This window comes from Parasteatoda tepidariorum, chromosome 7 (genome assembly GCF_982258835.1).
Source record: "Parasteatoda tepidariorum strain Cologne lab strain chromosome 7, Ptep-v5.0, whole genome shotgun sequence".
Classification (NCBI taxonomy): Eukaryota; Metazoa; Arthropoda; class Arachnida; order Araneae; family Theridiidae; genus Parasteatoda; species Parasteatoda tepidariorum.
The window spans coordinates 88694390-88715122 of record NC_141761.1 but is presented as its reverse complement, the minus strand read 5'-3'; the positions used below and the strand labels follow the sequence as shown (position 1 = coordinate 88715122).

At 28.6% G+C, this 20733-nt stretch overlaps 2 protein-coding genes across 3 annotated transcripts in view; both read right to left on the bottom strand.

Annotated features, from left to right (window-relative positions):
• Positions 1-2015: 2015 nt before the first annotated feature.
• Positions 2016-20733, bottom strand: part of Fs(2)Ket (Importin subunit beta Fs(2)Ket) — a 53262-nt gene continuing 34544 nt past the window's right edge. Inside the window, exons 14-20 of one of the 2 annotated variants that reach the window (XM_043041885.3) lie at positions 19154-19236; positions 10517-10624; positions 8160-8303; positions 5736-5847; positions 5538-5652; positions 4089-4253; positions 2016-3362 (exon numbers count right to left, since the gene is read on the bottom strand). In XM_043041885.3, the coding sequence (XP_042897819.1) occupies position 3362; positions 4089-4253; positions 5538-5652; positions 5736-5847; positions 8160-8303; positions 10517-10624; positions 19154-19236 (728 nt within the window). In that variant the 3' untranslated portion in view covers positions 2016-3361. Of the gene's footprint in view, positions 3363-4084; positions 4254-5537; positions 5653-5735; positions 5848-8159; positions 8304-10516; positions 10625-19153; positions 19237-20733 lie in introns of those variants that run through there. The other variant, XM_043041884.3, reaches the window with a different exon arrangement.
• Positions 14527-17994, bottom strand: LOC122270750 (uncharacterized). Its single transcript, XM_087168250.1, has 2 exons — positions 17694-17994; positions 14527-16381 (listed from the first exon to the last, which is right to left on the bottom strand). The coding sequence occupies exons 1-2, from the start codon at positions 17851-17853 to the stop codon at positions 15255-15257; spliced, it is 1287 nt and encodes a 428-aa protein (XP_087024376.1). The 5' UTR covers positions 17854-17994; the 3' UTR covers positions 14527-15254.

The window sequence follows — 20733 nt, the reverse complement described above, 5'->3', positions numbered from 1 at the left end:
GTACGCATATAAAGAATTTTCTATGCACGGAGCCATCTTGTCAGTCTTTCTTTGTACATCATTATTACTCAGTGGAATTTTTTTACAATGTTGAAAGTTGGTTTGTGTATTACCTCACTTGCAGCTGGTAAAATAAGCTCTTCATCAATAGTGTGAGGCTTTCCGGACTTAGCAATCAATAAAAAATGCTATAAGAAACATACAGTCCATTATCACATTGCTTAGCTGTTGTCCCTGTAAGTTGTTGCAGTGATGGTGTTTTCAAATATTTTGCTTTGACTGTTTGAGAAAAAAAAGTTTCATTCTTTATTTTTTCACTATGGATTTTTATTAAATGTTCCTTAAGTTTGGAAGATTTCCTTGAATCATTTGACATAGTTTTATTACATAGAAGATACATGGGTAAAGTACTATTTCCTGGTGAAGAACTGTATTGTCGGCATATTCAAACTGTTAAAAAAAAAGCACAAAAGGATATACGAAAATTTGTAAATCAAATTTTTTGTTTGTGACAAACCACTGTTAATAATCATTAACTTTATTTATGGAATGCGGCAGTAAAGCCCTTTTGAGTTATTTGACGCGAGAATAAAATTTCATGTAATTTGTGAATAAAATATTCTCAATAAATTGTTTTCCAACATTAAGGGATATTGAAAAAAGTATATTATTTAAAAAGAGATAAATTTCATTCAAATATACTTATGTAACAAAAGTACACTGAGTGTGTAACAGTACAAAAAATGCAACTATACAAAACTTGTTTTTGTCTAAGACTGGGAAAATTTGTTTACACTTCATATCAGCATAACATAGAACTAAATTGATTAGATGTACAACTCTTTTACAGTTTATGTTTATATTGTAGACAAGTTAGACGGCTTTATTGCATTCCTGTATAACTGTCTCGCATCTTGTCATGTTTATTATTAACTTTTAAGTAGCTGGCACCATCTAGAACTATTAAATCATAGGCGTGAGTCAGTGGCTTTTTTTCTTTCGTTTTTGAGGAATTACCAGAGTCCTTCTATTGTTATTATTTCGTTGCTAGCTTGTTGATGGAAATTGAAAGCTTAAATTTATTGAAGTGAATTGATTGAACCATAACTAAGTTTTAATAATATTAAAACGAGTTATACACACCACTGTTACTACAATTCAATGACTAATTCAGTGGAAATAGGTTTTGTCAATATTCATTTACAAAAGGTATAACCAATATACCCACCAATTTTTATATTTTACTCAGGACATAAAAATTGCTACTATTTTATTTATTTTAATTTTCATAATAATAAAATTCGATCACAATTTTATTTTATATTAAACCTTACGCGGACCCCCTGATGTTGTTCAGGGATCCTCGAATCAGTTTGAACTTTCAACGGACCGCTTTGGGAACCACTGCTTTAGAATAAGAATACTTAGATTTAAAGGGGTGGGGGAATTAGCTATTTTTATAAATATATAATAAATATTTGCTTTCCCTTTATTAGTGAGTTGGAAAAGATAGAAGTCATACATATATTTTTTTTTTCTTTAGATAGGAAATTTCTCCAAAAAAACATCAACTAATCCTCTTTTAGTATAAAAAGATTATTTGTTTTGAAACTTAAAACACATACTTTTTTAATGGAAAAAACAATTGCAGTTTTACACATTTTGACATTAAAATTATAGTGGGTTAAGATTTTTCCACAGAAAAAATTTCACAAATATTTCTAAAAAAATCTATATTAAAATCTTTTAAACACTTTGAATTAGTACCTCACCAGTCAGAAATTTTAAGATTCAGTGTTGTACCCTATTTCTGCAGTCCAGCTAAAGTAACCGAAGCACATTCATTTTACAAGGTTAGTTAATATTTCTTTTCTTTTAATTTCTGAAATAAATTTTTATTTAAATTTCTTTTCATAAATCAGTTTTTTAGAAGTTATTTTTCAATTTTTGCTTTGCAGAATCCAATTCGAAATGAAACATAATTCTTTATATGTGAGAGGAAAAAATATGGAAACTTTTTGAGCTAATTTTTTTTATTGGTCACATATTCAAATATGGAATTAGGAAGTGGAAAAAGAAAACATTTTTACATACACACCACTCACACATGAATGATTAGATAAGCCTGAGAAGTTTAAAAAAAAATTACAATAACAAAGTAAGAATTTACAAAAAGAAAATATTGTTGAAAATTAATATTCACACCAACGTAAGATACAGACAGAATGAAAAATGTATAATTAGAAATATATAACATCACAGCAATAAAATATCGGGAACAAATGACTATGATAATTTTGGCTGTCCCAATATAAAGCAATAATGAACTATGCATGTTAAAGTCAACTAATGATTTTTAAAGTTTTTTTTAAAAAAATTACAATTTTATACAGAAAATTATTCACAACTTATATTAACCAGCAATTGCACAAAAACAAGGGTAACTGTATAAAATTTGCAATAAAAATGGCAATGTTGGGCACTTATGGCCTAAAATATTTTGCTTTTAATATGTTTAACTAAACCGCATTATTTTCTTCTGAAAACAGGAACTGTTTCAAAAAATAAAGCTGCCAAAAATAATTTCAAATACTGTAGAACACTTTAAATGTAAAGCTATGTAACAATTTAAATTCATATTAAAATACAACACTCTTGGTTACCCTTGTTCTTCAACAGCAATAACTCCTATTCAATCAGCATTATATAAAGAGCAGACAAATTGCTCAACTTTATCAGCCAAAGATAACAGAATTTGGCTTTTTAAAAAGCATTTTGAGGTTTGGACCTAAACAGTCAAACACACCTCAGTACAAAGGCACTTCCCAAAATTAACAACTTCATAAGTTGCCATATATATTATTTTTTTTTTTTTGGTTAATTCCTAAAGAAAATCAATGTAGGTTTCATTTTTGTTTTAAAACACCCACTTTTGATATTACATCACAGATGCAGCAGCCTGTCTCCCAAGCGGAGAAATGACAAAGGTAAGAAAGACACCGAGGTGAAAAATTCACTTATGACACGACGGGCACTTTCTAAAATGAGTCTGGCACAGGGCCGAGTTGAGAAGTTTTCTACATTGCTGTTTGAATGAGGAAATCTCCAATAGAACTGTTGCTGGCTATGGATGAAGAAGCTTGGCAGGCTTGGAAGTTTTTACGGAAAGAGACTGACGAATCATACTGGTGTGAAAGATGGAGCACACACGCACACTTTCACGCGCTCGCTCTTTCTCTCTTGTCAAACACTAATTGCGCTTGGCTTCTCATTAACGCATTCTTGCGACAGCCATAAGATTAAAACTTTCACACGACAGCACAGAATTATTGGGTTAACTGTACTGTCAACCATATGGAAATCTGAAAACAAACACTCTTTTAATAAACATTTTTAACAAGATTGTATGAAAGCTAATTATTAAAACGGGCTAGTAATCTATAAGATTATTTTTATCTTCTAATTTATACATAGGCTTCACTTGACTTAGGAAGTAATTAAAATTGGGGTAATGTTCATTTCTCTAATAACTGGGGTAGTGTTAACTAATCAGTTGTTACTTGACTCTGGAGTACTGATTAGATTGATGGAACCAGTTCTCATAACCACCTATTAAGATCTTACAAGCTAATTTTTTCTTAAATCTACCTTTTAACTATAATTTAATTAACATATAACTCATACTTCTTATAAATTGCTTTTAATGTTGTTGTTTTTATAATAACATGCAATGTTACATTAAAACATGAGAGCCATTATAATCTGATCTTAACCATTTCACGCTTACGGAACAATTAATGAATAAAACAATTAATGAATTTTCGTTAATTCCCTTTTTGGTATAAGAGATATTTTGTTTTCTCGTCATTTAGCATGACAATTCAATATTTCTTTCAAATCTATTTAGGTTGATAACAAATAAAACTGAAACTCAAATTTTGTCCCTTCTATTAAACAGAAGGGCAAAAAAGGCGTTAAAGGGTCAAAATAAATAACTAAAAATTAAGTCGCTGGTCTGTAATCAGATTTTTTTTCTGAATAGATTATAATTAGAATGTAGTAAAAATCAACATTTACAAAACACTTACCACGATGATGCAGCATTTTTCAATTTTCTTATTTCTTTAGAGGCCCATGTTGCTAATGTTTTTGTTTTACTAGTTTTTGAGCGTCTGCCTTTAGTTAATAGTTCACTTATAACTTCATTATCTACATCTCTTAACATTATCTGTCCAAATGCCAAGCACAAATCACTAGAACATAGAAATAAAAATTTAGAAAACAATTTTTAACACATCAATTCATAACTGTCAACTTCTTAAAAGTAAAAATAGAAACACAAAGCATAAGTCAATCAGGGGGTAATTATGATTAAGTGAAAAAACAAAATATCAAGTTATAAACCATACATGTTTTACATTTAACAAAATTTTTTTGAGCCAACAGTTTCAATTAAATTACTTACTAATGAAAATATCACACCTTTATAGTAACTAATTCAAGAAAAAACTTACTCCTTAGAAGAACTGTAATATTACTCAATTTTCTTTATTTTAAAATATTGTTAATATGAATCGCGATATTGCATGACCTTCTAGTTTTCAGACCCGCCTGGGTCGAAAGATAATCGGCATAAAGAGAAGAAAAAAAATTGACTTTGAAAAGAAAGCTGAACTTTTACAACACAGTCACTGGGAGGAAGGGGAATTGTTCTATATAATACTGTGATATTGCTGAGATATATAAAAGCAACTTTTAACTCTGCTGGGAGATTTTTATTTAATATTTAAAGTGGCAGAAGCATTTAGACAGTGAAATTTAAATCTTTCTTAAATATAATTTCAAAATTTTGACCATCACTATATTAAAGAAAATTAAGCAATTATAGAAAGCCGTGACTGTCAATTACTTACTAATTAAGAATATCACATCTTTATAGTAACTAATTCAAGAAACACTTCTTCCAAGAATCTTGATATTGGATTTTAAAACCGTGTGAATAGGAATTGCGATACTGGATTTCAAAATTGCGTTAATATGAATCGCACTGTTGGATTTTAAAATGGTGTGCATATGAATCACGACATTGGACTTTAAAATCATGGAAAATACAAACTGCGATATAGAAATTTTAAATCAAGTAAATAAGAATAACGATTTTAGCAGATTCCGGCGCAGTCCCTAATATCTGAAATTCCGAAAATCAGTCAAACAAAATAAATTAAATATCAACGGTCGAAACTGCTTAGAACTCCTTCTGCTCTATAACAGAAGTTGTTATCTAGGCAACTGCGTACCTGCCAAAGCTCCACCCATTTTCTCAGGAGGCTACTGCTGAGAAGGAAAAGTTTGCCCCAAGTCCGACTATCATTCGGGCGGCTTGGGGTTTCTCCAATTTGACACCCCAAAAATTTAAGTTTTGGAAATTTTGAAAATCAAGAAAGAGGGTAGAAAAAAGTAAATTTCTGTTTTTTGGAGGTCATTGATTCCTGTACTATAAACATAAAAAATGACATTTTTAAAGATATGAAACCTACCCTATAAGACCAGCACTAGCAGCTATTGTTCCATCAGAATGGTCTGGATCTTGTGCTATATGGGTAATAAATTGCATAATATATGGAACATGAGGTTGCATTAAGTTCACTTCACCTGAAACCACAGAATAAATAATCAAATATGTGTAAGGAAATAATTTATGTTTCAAGATAACTGTCAGAAGTATATTTACTTACTGTTAGGTGTAGTTGTATTTTGATCACCTTTCAATCCCTGAATAATACCAGTATAGGCTTCAAGGCACCCTTCACGAAGCTCGTTAACATAATCAATCATATCATAATCATTCTAGAGAAAGAAAAGTAATTATATTCTACCTAGAGTTTTTACATTTCAGATAAGACTATCAATTTTTTTAAAGCAGCTCAACTCTTTATTGCAAAAAAAGAAGCTAACACCATACCTTTAATATTTTTCGATCTTTAAATTAGATTTTCACACACAAAAACTTAATTTCAATGTTTCAAGGACATAACCTTCAATAGTTGATCAGCACAAATGTTTATTTTAAGAGACAGAATCAGAATAAAATATTTTCAGGAGAGTTTATTTTCCTAACAACTAATCAGGGACCAGGAGTATAATAAAACAGAAATAAAGAGTTAGCATTTACGAAATTTAAACTAGCGCAATTTTAAGGTGTATATGCCTTAACTTTACATAGGTATACAGGGTGCGTAGCCAAATCTGTCAACAAAAAATAAGCACCTTTTAAGTACTTTTTAAGCACTCAAAAAATAATTTTAAGCACTATAAACATTAACAAAATGCAAAATAATTTTCGAAGACTTTATATGATCATGATAAAATAACTAGTTTTGACAAAACTCTTTCCTTGATTATTAAAAAATTATTGTGAGATTTTTCTGTTTGATTTCAGAGGTTGGAAAATGAAGCTTGAAATTGAGAATATCTTGCAAAATGCAGCAGAGTTGCACATGACAGTGCAATAATCTCACAGAACCCAGCTGCCTATACGCACACGCGAACTTGCAAGTATTTTATCAAACCTGTAAAATGATTGGAGTTTTCATAAGTTACAGACCAACGGAACATTTATGTACATGGTAAAGAAAAAAAAATCTCATTTTCGAAAGGGGAAAATTAAGCACTTTTTAAAAAGACCCAACAGAAAAAGCACATTTAAAGGCTTTTAAAAAATGAAAATCGAAAATAAGCATCTTTAAGTACTTTTTAAAAACGCTACGCAATATGGTATATAATATGCAAAAAATTATGATTGAATTTACCGAAAAATAGGTGGAAAAAAACACATAAAGGTATTAAATTAAAATTGTGGAGCCTTAATTCGAATTGAATACTGAATTTGAGTAGTCTTAACTTCCATGAGCGATCTATCTCTCGATAAAAAAAAAAATTTTCATTTCGCACAAAATCTGAAGTACGTACAGTGTAAGCAAAAAGTAAAATTAACGTTAAATGGTTCATTTACAACTGTTCTCCTGACTAAACTATTGGGATCATATTTTCCAGATTGTGACTAACGCTCCTCTTTTTAAGGTCAAAAATTCTAATTGATTGAACTTTGAAGTTACTTATTATTAGCAAACCAAAGTTTGATTATCAAAAAAAAATAGCTACGAAGTTTTTAACTTAGGATAGGAAAATTTAATAAAATTCATTTATCTTTCTTTAAAGTATTTGCACAACTTTAGCACAATTTGTGGACCGTCAATCAGTTTATGAAATCAATTTTTTGCAATTTTAGAACTGTTGTATTACAGTGGAAAACAAGCAAGTATTGTATTACAGTGGATCTTCACGCTCTAGGACTCTATCTTAATGCTTCGAAGCGGTGACACCAATTATGCTAATAAATGCAGACAATATTTTAAATTACGAAATCAGACACAAATACGTACTTTCTTTGAATAAACATACTAAGAGAAAAATTTTGAATTGTGAAGCATACAAATTTTTTTTTACATTTTAAAGTATCTAATTTTACATGGCCAAACATAAAATTTGAGTCAAATCAGATGAATAGTTCTTGAGAAATCAAATTTTATAAAAGTCGTATATTAAAAATTAAGACTTATCAGGAGCTATTCAACCAATTTTACCCAAATTTTGTATTTTGCAGTGTAAAATTATGTAATTTAAAATATTTCATAGCTGGGTGCAAAATTTTTTCAATTCTCTTCATAAGTTCTAGAGATATGGCAAAATATGCAAAGAGTAAAATTAACAATAAGGGGTCTAAACTTTGGATCAGTCTCCTGACCAAAATATAGGGATCATATTTTTCAGATTGAAGCTAGCCCCGATATTTTGGGCATCAAAAATCCATATCTGTAGGGAAAATGTATATTTATTCAGATAAAGTTTTTGTGCCCAATTTTGTAACTTAAAATATAGTCTTCACTTATTCATAAGCATATTTGAGGTCACCCCTTTGAGCCATTAAGATTGTGTTCTAGAACATGAAGATCTGTTCATTAGATCAAAAGTTATTCAGGGTGGCTTTTTTTTTTCTTTTGCACACTCTACTACAAACTAAAATGATACTATGATAATTCTTCCATTAAAACTGGATGCCTCATACAAATACATTTTTAAAAAAAGGTGGAACTGCATACCTTCTCGGCTTGAGTTTGTGAGGCTTGTGCCAAGGCTTCTAAAACAATTACTAAATATTTTTGAAAATGTGTTCCAATTGCTAGAGCTACATCTCCAAACACTGATAAGATCTGAGGCTTCACAGAGCGATTCACAGCAGTGTTCTGAAAGGCAAAATAATACAAGTTCAAAAAATGATATTTAGAAAAATATTATGCAGAAGGACTATTGGATACTTCAACTAATACCTTCACCAACTAAACTTCTCAGACAAGCTCATACAATTAAAATTTCTAAAATTGATTAACTATTATAATTAAAGAAAAATATTAACAGCCAAAATATAACAAAAGTATGGTTTACAATATCAATGTGAAATAAATCCAATTAATATTTCAACAGTACTTTAGAAACATTTTACAAGACTCTTAGATATTTTTTTAAATAAAAAAAAAAACAGCTTAATTTTTATTCATTTAAAAAGAAAATCTCTAAACTCAGTTACCAAATATCAAAGTTCATTTTATTAATAATTTTTCTAGTGATGCAGTGGCTAAAATGTTTATCAAGTATACTATCTAATATATCGATGCACAACCATTTTTGGGTAGCTTGCCACAAAATCTACAAAACAGTGTTTGGGGCCAATATAAATATAATGCTGCAATTATGAAAATGCAGAAAGAATTAAATTCCGTTTGAAAGTATAGTAGGGAACCGATTATACGGTGCGATCGGGACCATCGCTATTCCACATAACTGATTTTTCCGGTTTTCTGAATCGCAACAAAAAGCAGTTTTTTTATTGTTAAACCCAACTAAAAAAATATATATATTGGGAAATAATCTTAAAAAGAAAAAACGGTGAAGTAATACACTAATGATTATTTCTAAAATGATGGTAAGGTAAACATCTTTCAAAAAAGAAAGAAAAAGCCCAAAATCTTATGAGGAAAAAAATTTTTTTTTAAATAAAAATTGGCAGGAAAATTTATCGAATTTCATTCCGGTTTTCTGATTTCCGGATAACAGGTTCTGTACTGTAATATGCATGAGTTAAAATAATAGAATCTTTTTCTCTGGTGTAGATAATAAAATTAAATAATGCAAATAAATTTAAACAAACATACTTACTAGATTACAAAGTAAATTATGGTAAATATTTGAATATGAAAAAAGGTAACTTACATAAATTTTAAAGGTGAGCTTTTATTTAAAAATTTCTTTTATTTTAGAGTATTTCCACTAATTTTTAAGTAATTACATTCTACTGCATAACTCACATTCTGTTACTTGCCTAAAGGCTGTGAATTAGATTTAGATCAGTAATTTACTGTTACAAAGCACTATAAAAAAATCCTTTAATATCTTTCGGCCTGCTGGCCATTTATTGTGCACCTCTGATTTAATGCAAATTCCAGATTTCTTTAGATAATTTTTGATTAGGTAAAGAAAACCTAGCTCAAACAAAAAAAAAATTTTAATTTATGAAGAATTCTGTTGGCTCTTTCAAAATTGTTACATAGATTGAAATTTCAATGAATTAAACTCTAACCAATAGCAAATCTGAAATTATAACTGTTAAAATGTAAATGAGTTTAATAGTAAAATTTAGTTAAATTCCTGTTTTTTTTGTCACCTTCTATTAATAGATACACTGTCGTTCTTGTGCATTAGTGACAAATATGCTTCATCTTTTAGTGTTGGTTCTTTTTTTCTTTAATTATAAAAAGTACAGCATTATAGGTAAATAAAATGTGTAATGAAATGATAGCTGCTAACTAAAAATTTTGAATGATTCAAAACTTTATCGTCGAGAAAAAGAATATTGACATTCCCCTTCAGGATTTGACATAAATTTGAGTTTAAACATACATCAAATTGCTACTAATCTCCAAGTAATAATTATTCTCTAAGATTCACAAAATAATTAATTTAAGATAGCAACATTAACAGACATTGCAGATATTTTTTCAGACAATATCATGAGATTTGATATCAAACAAGACTATGCCACCGTTCATAGTTTCAGAGAGATAGACATCAGAGGTCTAACCAATTTTTGGTCTAAGCTGACATTATCATTATTTTTTTCAGACAATTTCGTGATGTTTGACACCCAACAGGACCACACCAGCATCAATAGCTCACAAGAAATTGATATCAGGGGTCCATCAAACGTTTGTTTAGAACTGACATTGCAGATACTTTTACCAGACAATTTCATGGGGTTCGATATCAAATAAAACTACACTAAATTTTTGAAAATAAAATTTTTCATCTCTAGCAGTAATTATTTCATTCAAATTATTAATCCAGAAATTATATTATCAAAAAAAATTTTTAAACGAAAACTAATTCAAACTTGCATACTTACTGATAAATTTTCTAGAAGCATTGTCATAATTTCATCACAGTAAGGGAGAACCTTTATTGATAAGGCTCGGCAAATATCCCCAGTTAATCCTACAGCAGCACTGCAGACCTTTAAATTAAAAACAGTGGATAAATGATAAAATGATTTATTTGGATATCCATTTTATGAACCTTGATAATTCAAAAGAGCATTCCATTAACTGAACATTATATTCCAGGGATACTCCATTTTTGTGATTTTTTTTATTTATTTGTAATAGCTAAATGACATTCAAATCAAGCAGAAAACCAGTTAATATCATTAACTGTGTGTTTAAATTATTTCTATTTAATATGTTATAAAATCTTATTCAAAACATAATCTTGTTAAATGGGGAATCAGATATACATAGTAAGATGAAAACATTAAGTATCTGAGCACACAATCCAAAATTATCTGCAAGCTCATAATATTTTTTCATAGTAGAACAATTTTATTAAATATACAAAAACAGCTACCTATTTAATATTTTTTATTTTATTTATTCTTGATAAAAACCATAATAAAAAATTAATTAAAGTTTAGAAAAGTTTAAAATAGTGAGATTAGACTTAATGGTTGATATGTTAAAAAATTGTCCAACCACTACTTTGTATTTGAAAAGAAAATTGCATAAATAATTAATTTTATTTTTCTAAATATAGACTTTTACCATCAAATTATAAGGAGTAAGGGCAAAAAATGGAAATTTGACAGAAACTTTTAGAATAAAAAATGAGTAAAACTTCTAATTGCTAACAACCAGAATTGAGTTTTGGCTTGAAAACTTGAGACAGGGCTGATACTCAAATAGAATGCAATTTCCTGACTTGATATATTTTTAAAAAAATTCGAATCTTAGTCTGATATTGCAGTATGTACTGTAAATGTGATGGTTAAAATATGCAGTGAAGTATTCTGAAAATTTTCATTAAAATATAAAATTAATGCTACAACTAATAGGAATTAAAACCAGTCAAACTTAAAATAGCGATTATACAAAAAATAAGCTTATGAAATTCGAATCTTACAGACGTGGAATATATTAAACAGTAAATAAGACGAGAACAAAATATTAAAAACAGCACAATTTTTGTTTACTCTAATGTAAAACGAAAAATAAATTAGAGATATAAACATAATTGAGAGTGAAAAGAAGACGGCAAAAATATTCAGGGAAATAAAAGAACGCGTAAATTATGTAACCAATTTCCAACTCTCTTTAAATGCTATGATAAAATAAAATATAAAGGATTTTTTTTTAAAAAAAAAAGAAATCTATCTGTGCATTTATTATAAAAAATGCATTTTCAGAAGATATTAGGGGTTGATCCAGGTGAATATAATGGCAGTTTTGCTGCCTTCACAACATTTAAATTCTAAAAATCAGCCCATTTCCAAAATTCCCATTTATAAAAACAGCCAATCCATAAAATAATAATTTGTAAAAACAGCAACTTCATAACATTTCACTTAATAAAAATGATTGCAAATTCTTTTTCACAAACAATTGTTTTGCATACCTGCCAACATTGAAGAAATAAAATAACAGATTTTACTAGCAACCTTTTTTAAGCTACGAGTAAAGTTTTGATACATCAGGCTTGATCTTGTAAATCAAAAAAAGAAATTCAAAATTGTAAATAATATAAGTAGTACTAACATTTAGCGAAGTAAAAAATATGTATATAAATCTTAATCTAATTAAGATTTTTTAAACAATTATTTATAACTACTTTAACTACAAACACTCAACATATTACAGTATTTGCAATAGTATCATCTGTTGAGGAATAAGAGATGAAAAGGTTAAAAAAATTATCAGAAAATAATATTGACTTGAAAAACCATGTGATAAGTATGGAAAATATAATACAGGGTTCATGCTCTACTTTAAAAAAAAAATTCAAGTACTTTTCAAGACTAATCATAAAATTTTCAAGGACTTAAATTCAAGTAAAAGATAGACTAAAATTTAACATTTTAAACTAAAATGATATGAAAAAAATAATTAGTAGTAGAAAAATAAAACTTCCATTCCTCTCTCTTTACTTCGAAAAGTAACCCTAGTATAAAAAAAAGCAAAGGTGCTCTGAATTTTACATAGGGCCTAGATATAAAGAAGTTAGATATACAACCTCTGAATAAGCAGATTCGAACAAGTCATGAAGAAAAAGAAGCATTTTAAATGATCTGTACAATAAAAAACAAACAAACTACAGTAAAGAAAAATAGAAAACACACTATTTAAAATTGTTTAAAGATATTTATTTTTAAAAAACTCATGTCTCATATGAAGTGTAAAGAACATTACCAAATACACCAAGTAATTGTTGAATATCTGTGATAAAATATGATGAAAAAAGGAATCAAATAAAAGTCCCTGAAAATTAAATTTTAATAAAACAAAATGCTAATTAATATTAAATACATAAAGAAAGAGAAGGTTATTTCCAATATCATCTATATCATGATAACAAGAACAAGTCAAGGATTCAGAATAAAACATTTAAAAAAAAATTGTTTAGCAGAATTAAATTAGTAATAATTTTCAGCTGAATTATCACAAATGTGAAATAAATAAGTACTAGATTTAAATATATACAAGACTCCTAAGCTATATGTACTGAATACACAGTAAAAATTTTCCAAATCATTAATAAAACTTGAAAAAAATAATAAAATACATAAAAACTGGATAAAAGAAATGATGAAAATTAAAGGCTCAAACTTTAATAAAACAAAATGCTAAAGTTGTAATGATATTTACATAAAGATGTAACCAACTTTAAAAACACATATCATAAAGAAAGAAAAGGTTATTCTGAAGATCTTCTATATCATGTTAACAAGTACAAGTCAAGGATATTAGTAAATTTTAAGCTGAATTAACACAAATGTAACGTAAATATATACAAGAATCCTAAGCTATATGTACTAAATACACAGTAAAAATTTTCCAAATCATTAATAAAACTTGAAAAAAAAATAATAAAATACATAAAAACTGGATAAAAGAAATGATGAAAATTAAAGGCTTTGTTAACTTCTATTAGAAGCAAAAAAATAAAAAAATAAACCATAATTAAAATACAGTTTTAAGAACATTGCATCAACCTTTGAAATACGTATTTTACCAAATAAAGCCTTTGAAAATCAAATTTTAATAAAACAAAATGTTAAAGTTTGATGATATTTACATAAAGATGTAACCAACTTTAAAAACACATATCATAAAGAAAAAGTTATTTTCAAGATCATCTATATCATGTTAACAAGTCAAGAATATTAGTAAATTTTAAGCTGAATTAACACAAATCTAAAGTAAATATATACAAGAATCCTAAGCTATATGTACTAAATACACAGTAAAACCTTCCAAATCATAAATATAACTTGAAAAAATAATAAAATACATAAAAACTGGATAAAAGTGATGAAAATTAAAAGTTTCGTTAACTTCCATTTGAAGCAAAAAAATAAACAATAATTGAAATTCCATGTTAAAAAAATTTCATCAATTTTTGAAATACATAATTTGAATGACATAGAAATAAAAAAAAATTCATTAACATGCGTTAATGAAAATACTTTAAAATTACATTTAAATTATTGATTATAACATTATTTATAATAGAAATTATTTATAAAAACTTTCAAAAAATTTTTTTCCTCTTGGTTCCGGTCAATTCACTAATTCTTTCATCTATGCTTTCAATTTCGGATTGCTTCTCTTTTACTGTCCTTCGAAAGCTATTCGCCTTTTTCACCAACAATATGTTTTCAGTTGTTTCAGCTTTTTCTAGCAAGCTGTCAGCTGATCTGCTAAGTTCAGTCACAGTCTTCTCCAGACAAATTTTTTTTGACTGCAGTTCTTGGAGCTCCTGATCATTGTTGGGTCTTTTTCTACTTTCTATCTCTCTCTCTTTTGCTTTAAGGTCAAGGTGATGACGGTACTTTTGCCTAGCACCTCTGACAGCAATCTTCATCTCTTTGGTGATATCAATTCCCTTTGCCCTCCCACAGGATAACAACGCATCTTTCACAAGCCTTTTTGCCACATAAGTCTCTTCTTTCAAATTATCTACTTCAACCTGCCGGTTGATTGAAAATCCTCTCTCTACAGTAGCCTGCCCATGGGAGAGAAGTAAAAGTTTCTTGACAACACTCCACACTTTGGAATACTCATTAACACACATGTGTTTCTTCAAAAACTCATCCAGTCGTTGAGTTGTTTGGTTGAAGTCTCTAAACTCAACACTTACTACTCCAACAGAATTTAAAAAATTCAAAAATTCCAAAAGAATAGTATCGCATTCCGCATCACTGACTTTTCTACACCTAGCCAATTCTTTCAAGATGATAGCCATTTTCTTATATGTTTTATCACTGCTGTGATACATCCTCCTGGGGTCTAGGGATGCAAGGCATCGAACTAACTGATTAGATAGGGGTGACTTTTCTGCTATTTTTTTCACAATGGCAATAATGCATTTTTGACAGTCATGCTGAAGGTCCAGACCAGCTTTATCTGTTACCTGCTTCTGTGCGAGCAGTTTCTTCAGCATATTTCCTGCAACAAATCCAATTGAAACTTTGCTGATGCTGCTTTTATGATTACTGAAATCAAAATTAGCAAAGTCGCAGTGCTCTTTCATTGCAGTCACAGATTCATTCTTTATGACTTTGAAAGTATCCAATAAATTTAAAATCATCTTTTTTAAGTCCCCAGACAGAAAAGGCAGCATATCGGCCAATCCTTCTGATATAAAGTTAAAAAGGGCTGAAGCATTCTAATTACTGACAGAAAAAAATTAAGTTTTACAGGAAGAAGTATGTCCCTGCATGAAGCAACTACAAGCAAATATGATTTGCTGCTGGGTTTGTTTAATTTCCCCTTCTCAACGGAAGAAATGTATAGTTTTAAGTCATCCAAAATGTCTAAAGCTCTTTGTGCAGCAGGTCCATTCTCCAGCCATCTATGGCCACAAAATTTGAGAAGCATCAATTTACTTTCTGATGCTTCTAAAAAGTCTTCTTTCCTTGCTGGAGCATCTTTAAAAAGCCAATGAAGGCTTCTCAAAAAATCGTCCAAATGCCATTGTGTCTCCACAAATCCTCTTTTAAAGCCGTTATTCACAACATGAAGACTACAACTACCTACATTTGGCATTAGGCAGCCGAATTGATTTTTTAAGTTCGTCTGAAGCAAATCGAAGATCTTCCAATTTACATATGGTCCATCCATAGAAATCCCCATTAAATTGGAAAAATCCAATTTGCTGACGGTGGTGAGAAGATGAGACACCGTGACATCAGCTGTAGAATGGCCTAAAAAACTCGAATCAACGTACTTGGTGACAACATTTTCCTCACCCCAAAATCTGACTAAAACATCCAACTGCTTGGATTGCAGAGACTTATTTAAGCTCTCATCAAACATTAAACAATATTCACCTGAGAGTTTACAGCTCTCAAAAACTTGCGACTTAAAATATGGCGCTAAGCCAAAACACAAATAATATGAAGCTTTATTGGCCCCACACGAAAAAGATCTAGCTACGACACTGTCGCTAAACATGTCTTTAAATTTATCGGCAATTGTTTGACACGAATTGAAAGAATAATTATTTTCAATGCACTTTAGCACCCATCTTATCTCAGCATGTGTGCTATCAGTAGTGCCAAAATTCAAAACAGCACTAGAAGAAGGCACTGCTTCTTGAGATATGCTACTTGTAGAGGAACTGAGCACTGGTTGCTCAATATTCAGTACCTGCTTGTGCTCAACAAAATTTTTAAGGCTTGATGCCTTGAAATTCTTCAAAAGATCTTTGTGCTTTTTACCTGTAAATAAATAAAATAAAAAAAATTTACTAAGCAAGAAAAGGAAGTTTTATTTACCATAATATAAATACTTATATTTAAACTTAAAGGCTAAGCAAAAAAATTTTTTGAAGCTAAAAGTGGCAGGTCACTAACAGAAAGTAATATTAACCTGTCGATCACCAACAATGGTTTATAAATCAAGTTATTTATTATAAGTGCTATAATATAAAAAGTAAAATAATCCAAAAATAGCACACACATTGCAGAAATTTACTATAACTATATCACTAATGGCATGATTTTGGCAATATTAATAAAGTTACATTGTGCACAGGCCACCTTTACTTCTGAGACCACTTGGCATCCATCGTTCTAAAGCCGTGTATGTTTCAAATACCTTGAGGGATTGAACCACAATTTTCCATAATAGTTCTCTGCATCAACCAGTGAGTTATCACTCTTATACAACAAACATAATTAAAATTTAATTATAATATTTAAAAATTAACGATTTAATTAAACTAGAAACATTTTCTTTTAATAAAATTCTTCACAATATCCAATATGACGATTCAGTACACTTATGTAAGAAAAATTCAACATTTCGTTTCAATTAAGTATCTTGTTTGAATATTTTATATAGTAAGTATATAAACACATTTTAAATAAATGTTGGTAAATTTAAAAAAAAAAAAAAAATATGTAGTTAAATTTTGTCTTAATCTCTATTTTGATATAAATAGGTAAAATTAAAAAAAAAAAGTTTTTATTTTATTTTTTAAAGCCAGTAATTAAATTTTTTTTACTTCTCATTTGTTAGTAAAAAAAAAAAATTTATGTTGATAATAGAAGGGCTACTTCCATTTTTATAATAATTAAATAATCAAATGATTAGGAAATCTTTTGGACCTATTTTTGTTTTATTTACAATAATTGTAAGGTAATAAGTTTCCCGAAACACACACCTAATTTTAATAATAAAAAAACTCAAATCAATCAAAACACTCCTTTTACGAAAATAAAATCAAAATTAAACAAAATTTATATTGATTTTGTTTATGCACAAGTTTTTGATACTTAATATGTGCATAAATTAACAACAATCAAATATTAACACACATTGAAAAGCGCTTAAAACAATCACTTTACATTTTTAAACTTAAGCAAATTGCTTATATTTTAGAAGGAATAACAGTAAATTTAAAGAAATGCAATAATAATTTTGATTCAAATCACTCCAAAAACTAGTTTTGATAACAAAAAAAACTTTTAACAATTAGATTTTTAATTTATTAATGTAACAAAATATAATAAAACGAAAAATAATTACCTTCATTATGGGATCGCAGGGCTGATTCTCCCATTTTTGAGATATCAAATTCCTTTGAGCATAATCGGCAAGATGCTTTAAACTTTCCATCGCCTTGCTTCAGCCAATCACTATATTCTGGCTTATTTAACCATAAAATGTTAAAAATACATTTGCCCATTATTTTGTTTTAACTAATAAACAATAGCCTGGATGTGCTACCGAGGAAAAATACGAACAAACCAACGTGTTCAACAAACCAACGATATCAATTAACGCAGTAAAAATATATCGATATATAACTTATCCTCCTTGAGTTAGCAGTCAAACCAGTCTTTGTTAACGATCGCGTTGGCAAGAGAGAAATCGTGACGTCAACAACTGATAAGAGCGGAGAGCATTACGTCATCATCGTCTGAAAGGCGGCAAAGTCATTCTTTTGTCCTTACGCGCATGCGTGAGAAGTTCAACACAGAAATGCCCGAAATGGGGCGATTTTTGCGAGTTTCTGATAATTTTCAAGGCCATTTCGAATATTTCAAGGACTTAGCATTATTTTCAAGTACTTTTTGGGGGCCCTTGAAAATCAAAATGAAATTCAAGTACTTTTTAAGACTTTTTCAAGGCCGCGGGAACCTTGTAATAACTGCCTAAAACACTACCACCAAAATAATTAAAATTACAATGGAATCAAATGCGTCAAAAATGATAACTCAAAATACAAATGTCATAACATCTTAATAAAAAGAGCGGAATCAAGGAAAAAATATAAAATGAGCCGAAAACTTGAAAAACTGCAGATAAACCATCAAATGAAGAATCATAATGGAATCACGAATCGAACATTTCGAAAAAGGTGATGACTAAAATTTGAATATTGAAACAACGCATGAAATATAAGGGAAGTAATCGGAAAAATAATGGAAAAACAAGAGAATTTACAAAAAAAAAAAAAAAAAAAAAAAATGAATGCCAAAACTGAATTTTCTTCATTTAAAAAAAAAAAAAAAAAAAAAAAAACAATTTCCATTTTTTCTCAAATATAAAACCTGGATATTAAAGTTATTGCTTTATAATTTCCAGGTAAAACAGCAATCCCCATGCTTCCAGTGAATTCTTAAGAAGTGACCAGTGTAAAGTGTAATTAAACATTAAATTCATGACAAGTCTAATTTATCAAGCCTAGGTGACAGAGGATTATACAAATAATAAATATAAGAAATTATAAAACAATTATCCCAATAAACGTTTCAATCAAAAATAATAGACAATCTAAAGTCTATCTATCCTTGTCTGTTCCATATTTTAGCAACCAATTACCCTTTTCCAGTTTAAAGTTATATTTTCTAAAATAATTCAGGAAATTCAGTTGTCTCTAATGTAATACCACCCATAGAAACTGTTTTAGTACTTAAAAAAAAAAAAAAAAAAAGAATAGATTACAAAAACATTTCTAGAGAATTATGCACAGACAAACTTACTTGATATTCAGCAAAGTTTTTCAACCCAAGAGCAAGAAATGGTGTGAAAGCTTCCATATATTTTAAGAACTGTTCTCCCAAAACTGGAATAAAAATAAAGTATTAAATTATAAGTTTTTCCACTTAATTATTTACTATTTCTACATAAATAAGGTAACTACACATTTACTGAATAATTTATACGGTTGGAGAAGTATTTTTCTATCAAAACATTTCAAAGAAATAAATCAATAGTTTACTATACAACGTTTATTATTCAATATCAAGAATTAAGATACGATATGGCTATACGATACCTTATTTAATTATAAATGTTAATCTACTTTGTGCTTAAAAATATTTCTGAAAAATTATATTAGACATAATCTTTCATTATTAGTGTTTAAGATTTTTTTCTTAAGCTATTTTTGATACAGTCAACAGCAAAAACAATTGACGATTTCACTAATATTTTTTCAAAAACTTTTATTTTTATACGTTTATTTTTGCTTTTTGCGAATTCGTCTTAAACTAAAAATGTTTCCCAGTGAAATTAAAATTATCTGACTCAATTTTGATATTTAACTGTGTCAAACTTATTTAATAGAAAATAATTTGCAGTGCATAACATCATTTACTAACGAGTTTACTTGTCACTCCAATAAAACACTTTAGTATTAAATTAATTACAACAATGTATATTCATCGCAACAGAAATTAAGTATAAACATAAAATATAGTTTGCGTATCTTATAGTTTGTTTATCTTATCTAAAGAATTCCTTCTGCCACAGTTATCTGCTACCATGAAAACAAAGAAAACATTAAACATCTAAAGAGAGGAATTTTTGACTTTTCCTGTTGACCCTTGACAAATCTAGTTTAAAATGTTCACCTCACACCTCTACTTTAAATGATGCAACCTCTTAGTCCCCGACAGATGAATGGCAAGAAAACAGACTAGACTCATAACAATAAAATAAATGTGCAATTACATTATTAAATAACGTTAAATTTCAACTAGAAGAACTGCAAAATTATCAGCTTTTAAAAGTTAATCAAAATATTGAATTTGCCACAATTTCAAAAAGTAATTGTTAAGTAAAACCAGTAATTCAAAAAGAAAGATGTCTTTATGATCAAAGTGAAATGCTAACGTGTGACGAAAAACTTGAAAATACAATGATGGAAATTATTGAAAATTAGAAAAAAAACAATTAGTACTACGACATTTGAGTTATCAAATAAATATAGTAAGACTATTTACGTAACCCAACCTGCATAATATACACAAACTCCATTTGCTGAAAATTTGTCACCTCGGAAAATTAGTAACTATTGGGAAAAGGAAAAAAAAAGCGCCTTTAAAGAAAGTTAGTCTTTTTTTTTTAAATTCCCGAATAAGATTTTTACGTTTGTTCCAACAGTGCAAACAAGATTACAAAATGCATTTACTTTATTTAAAATAGTACATTGCGACCCCTATTTACATGATCTAAGATTCACAAATATACACCAGAATTCATATTTGCGTGATTTTAAAATGGAACACTGAAACTCGTATTCACTTTATTTTAAAGTCAAACATTCATATTCACGTAA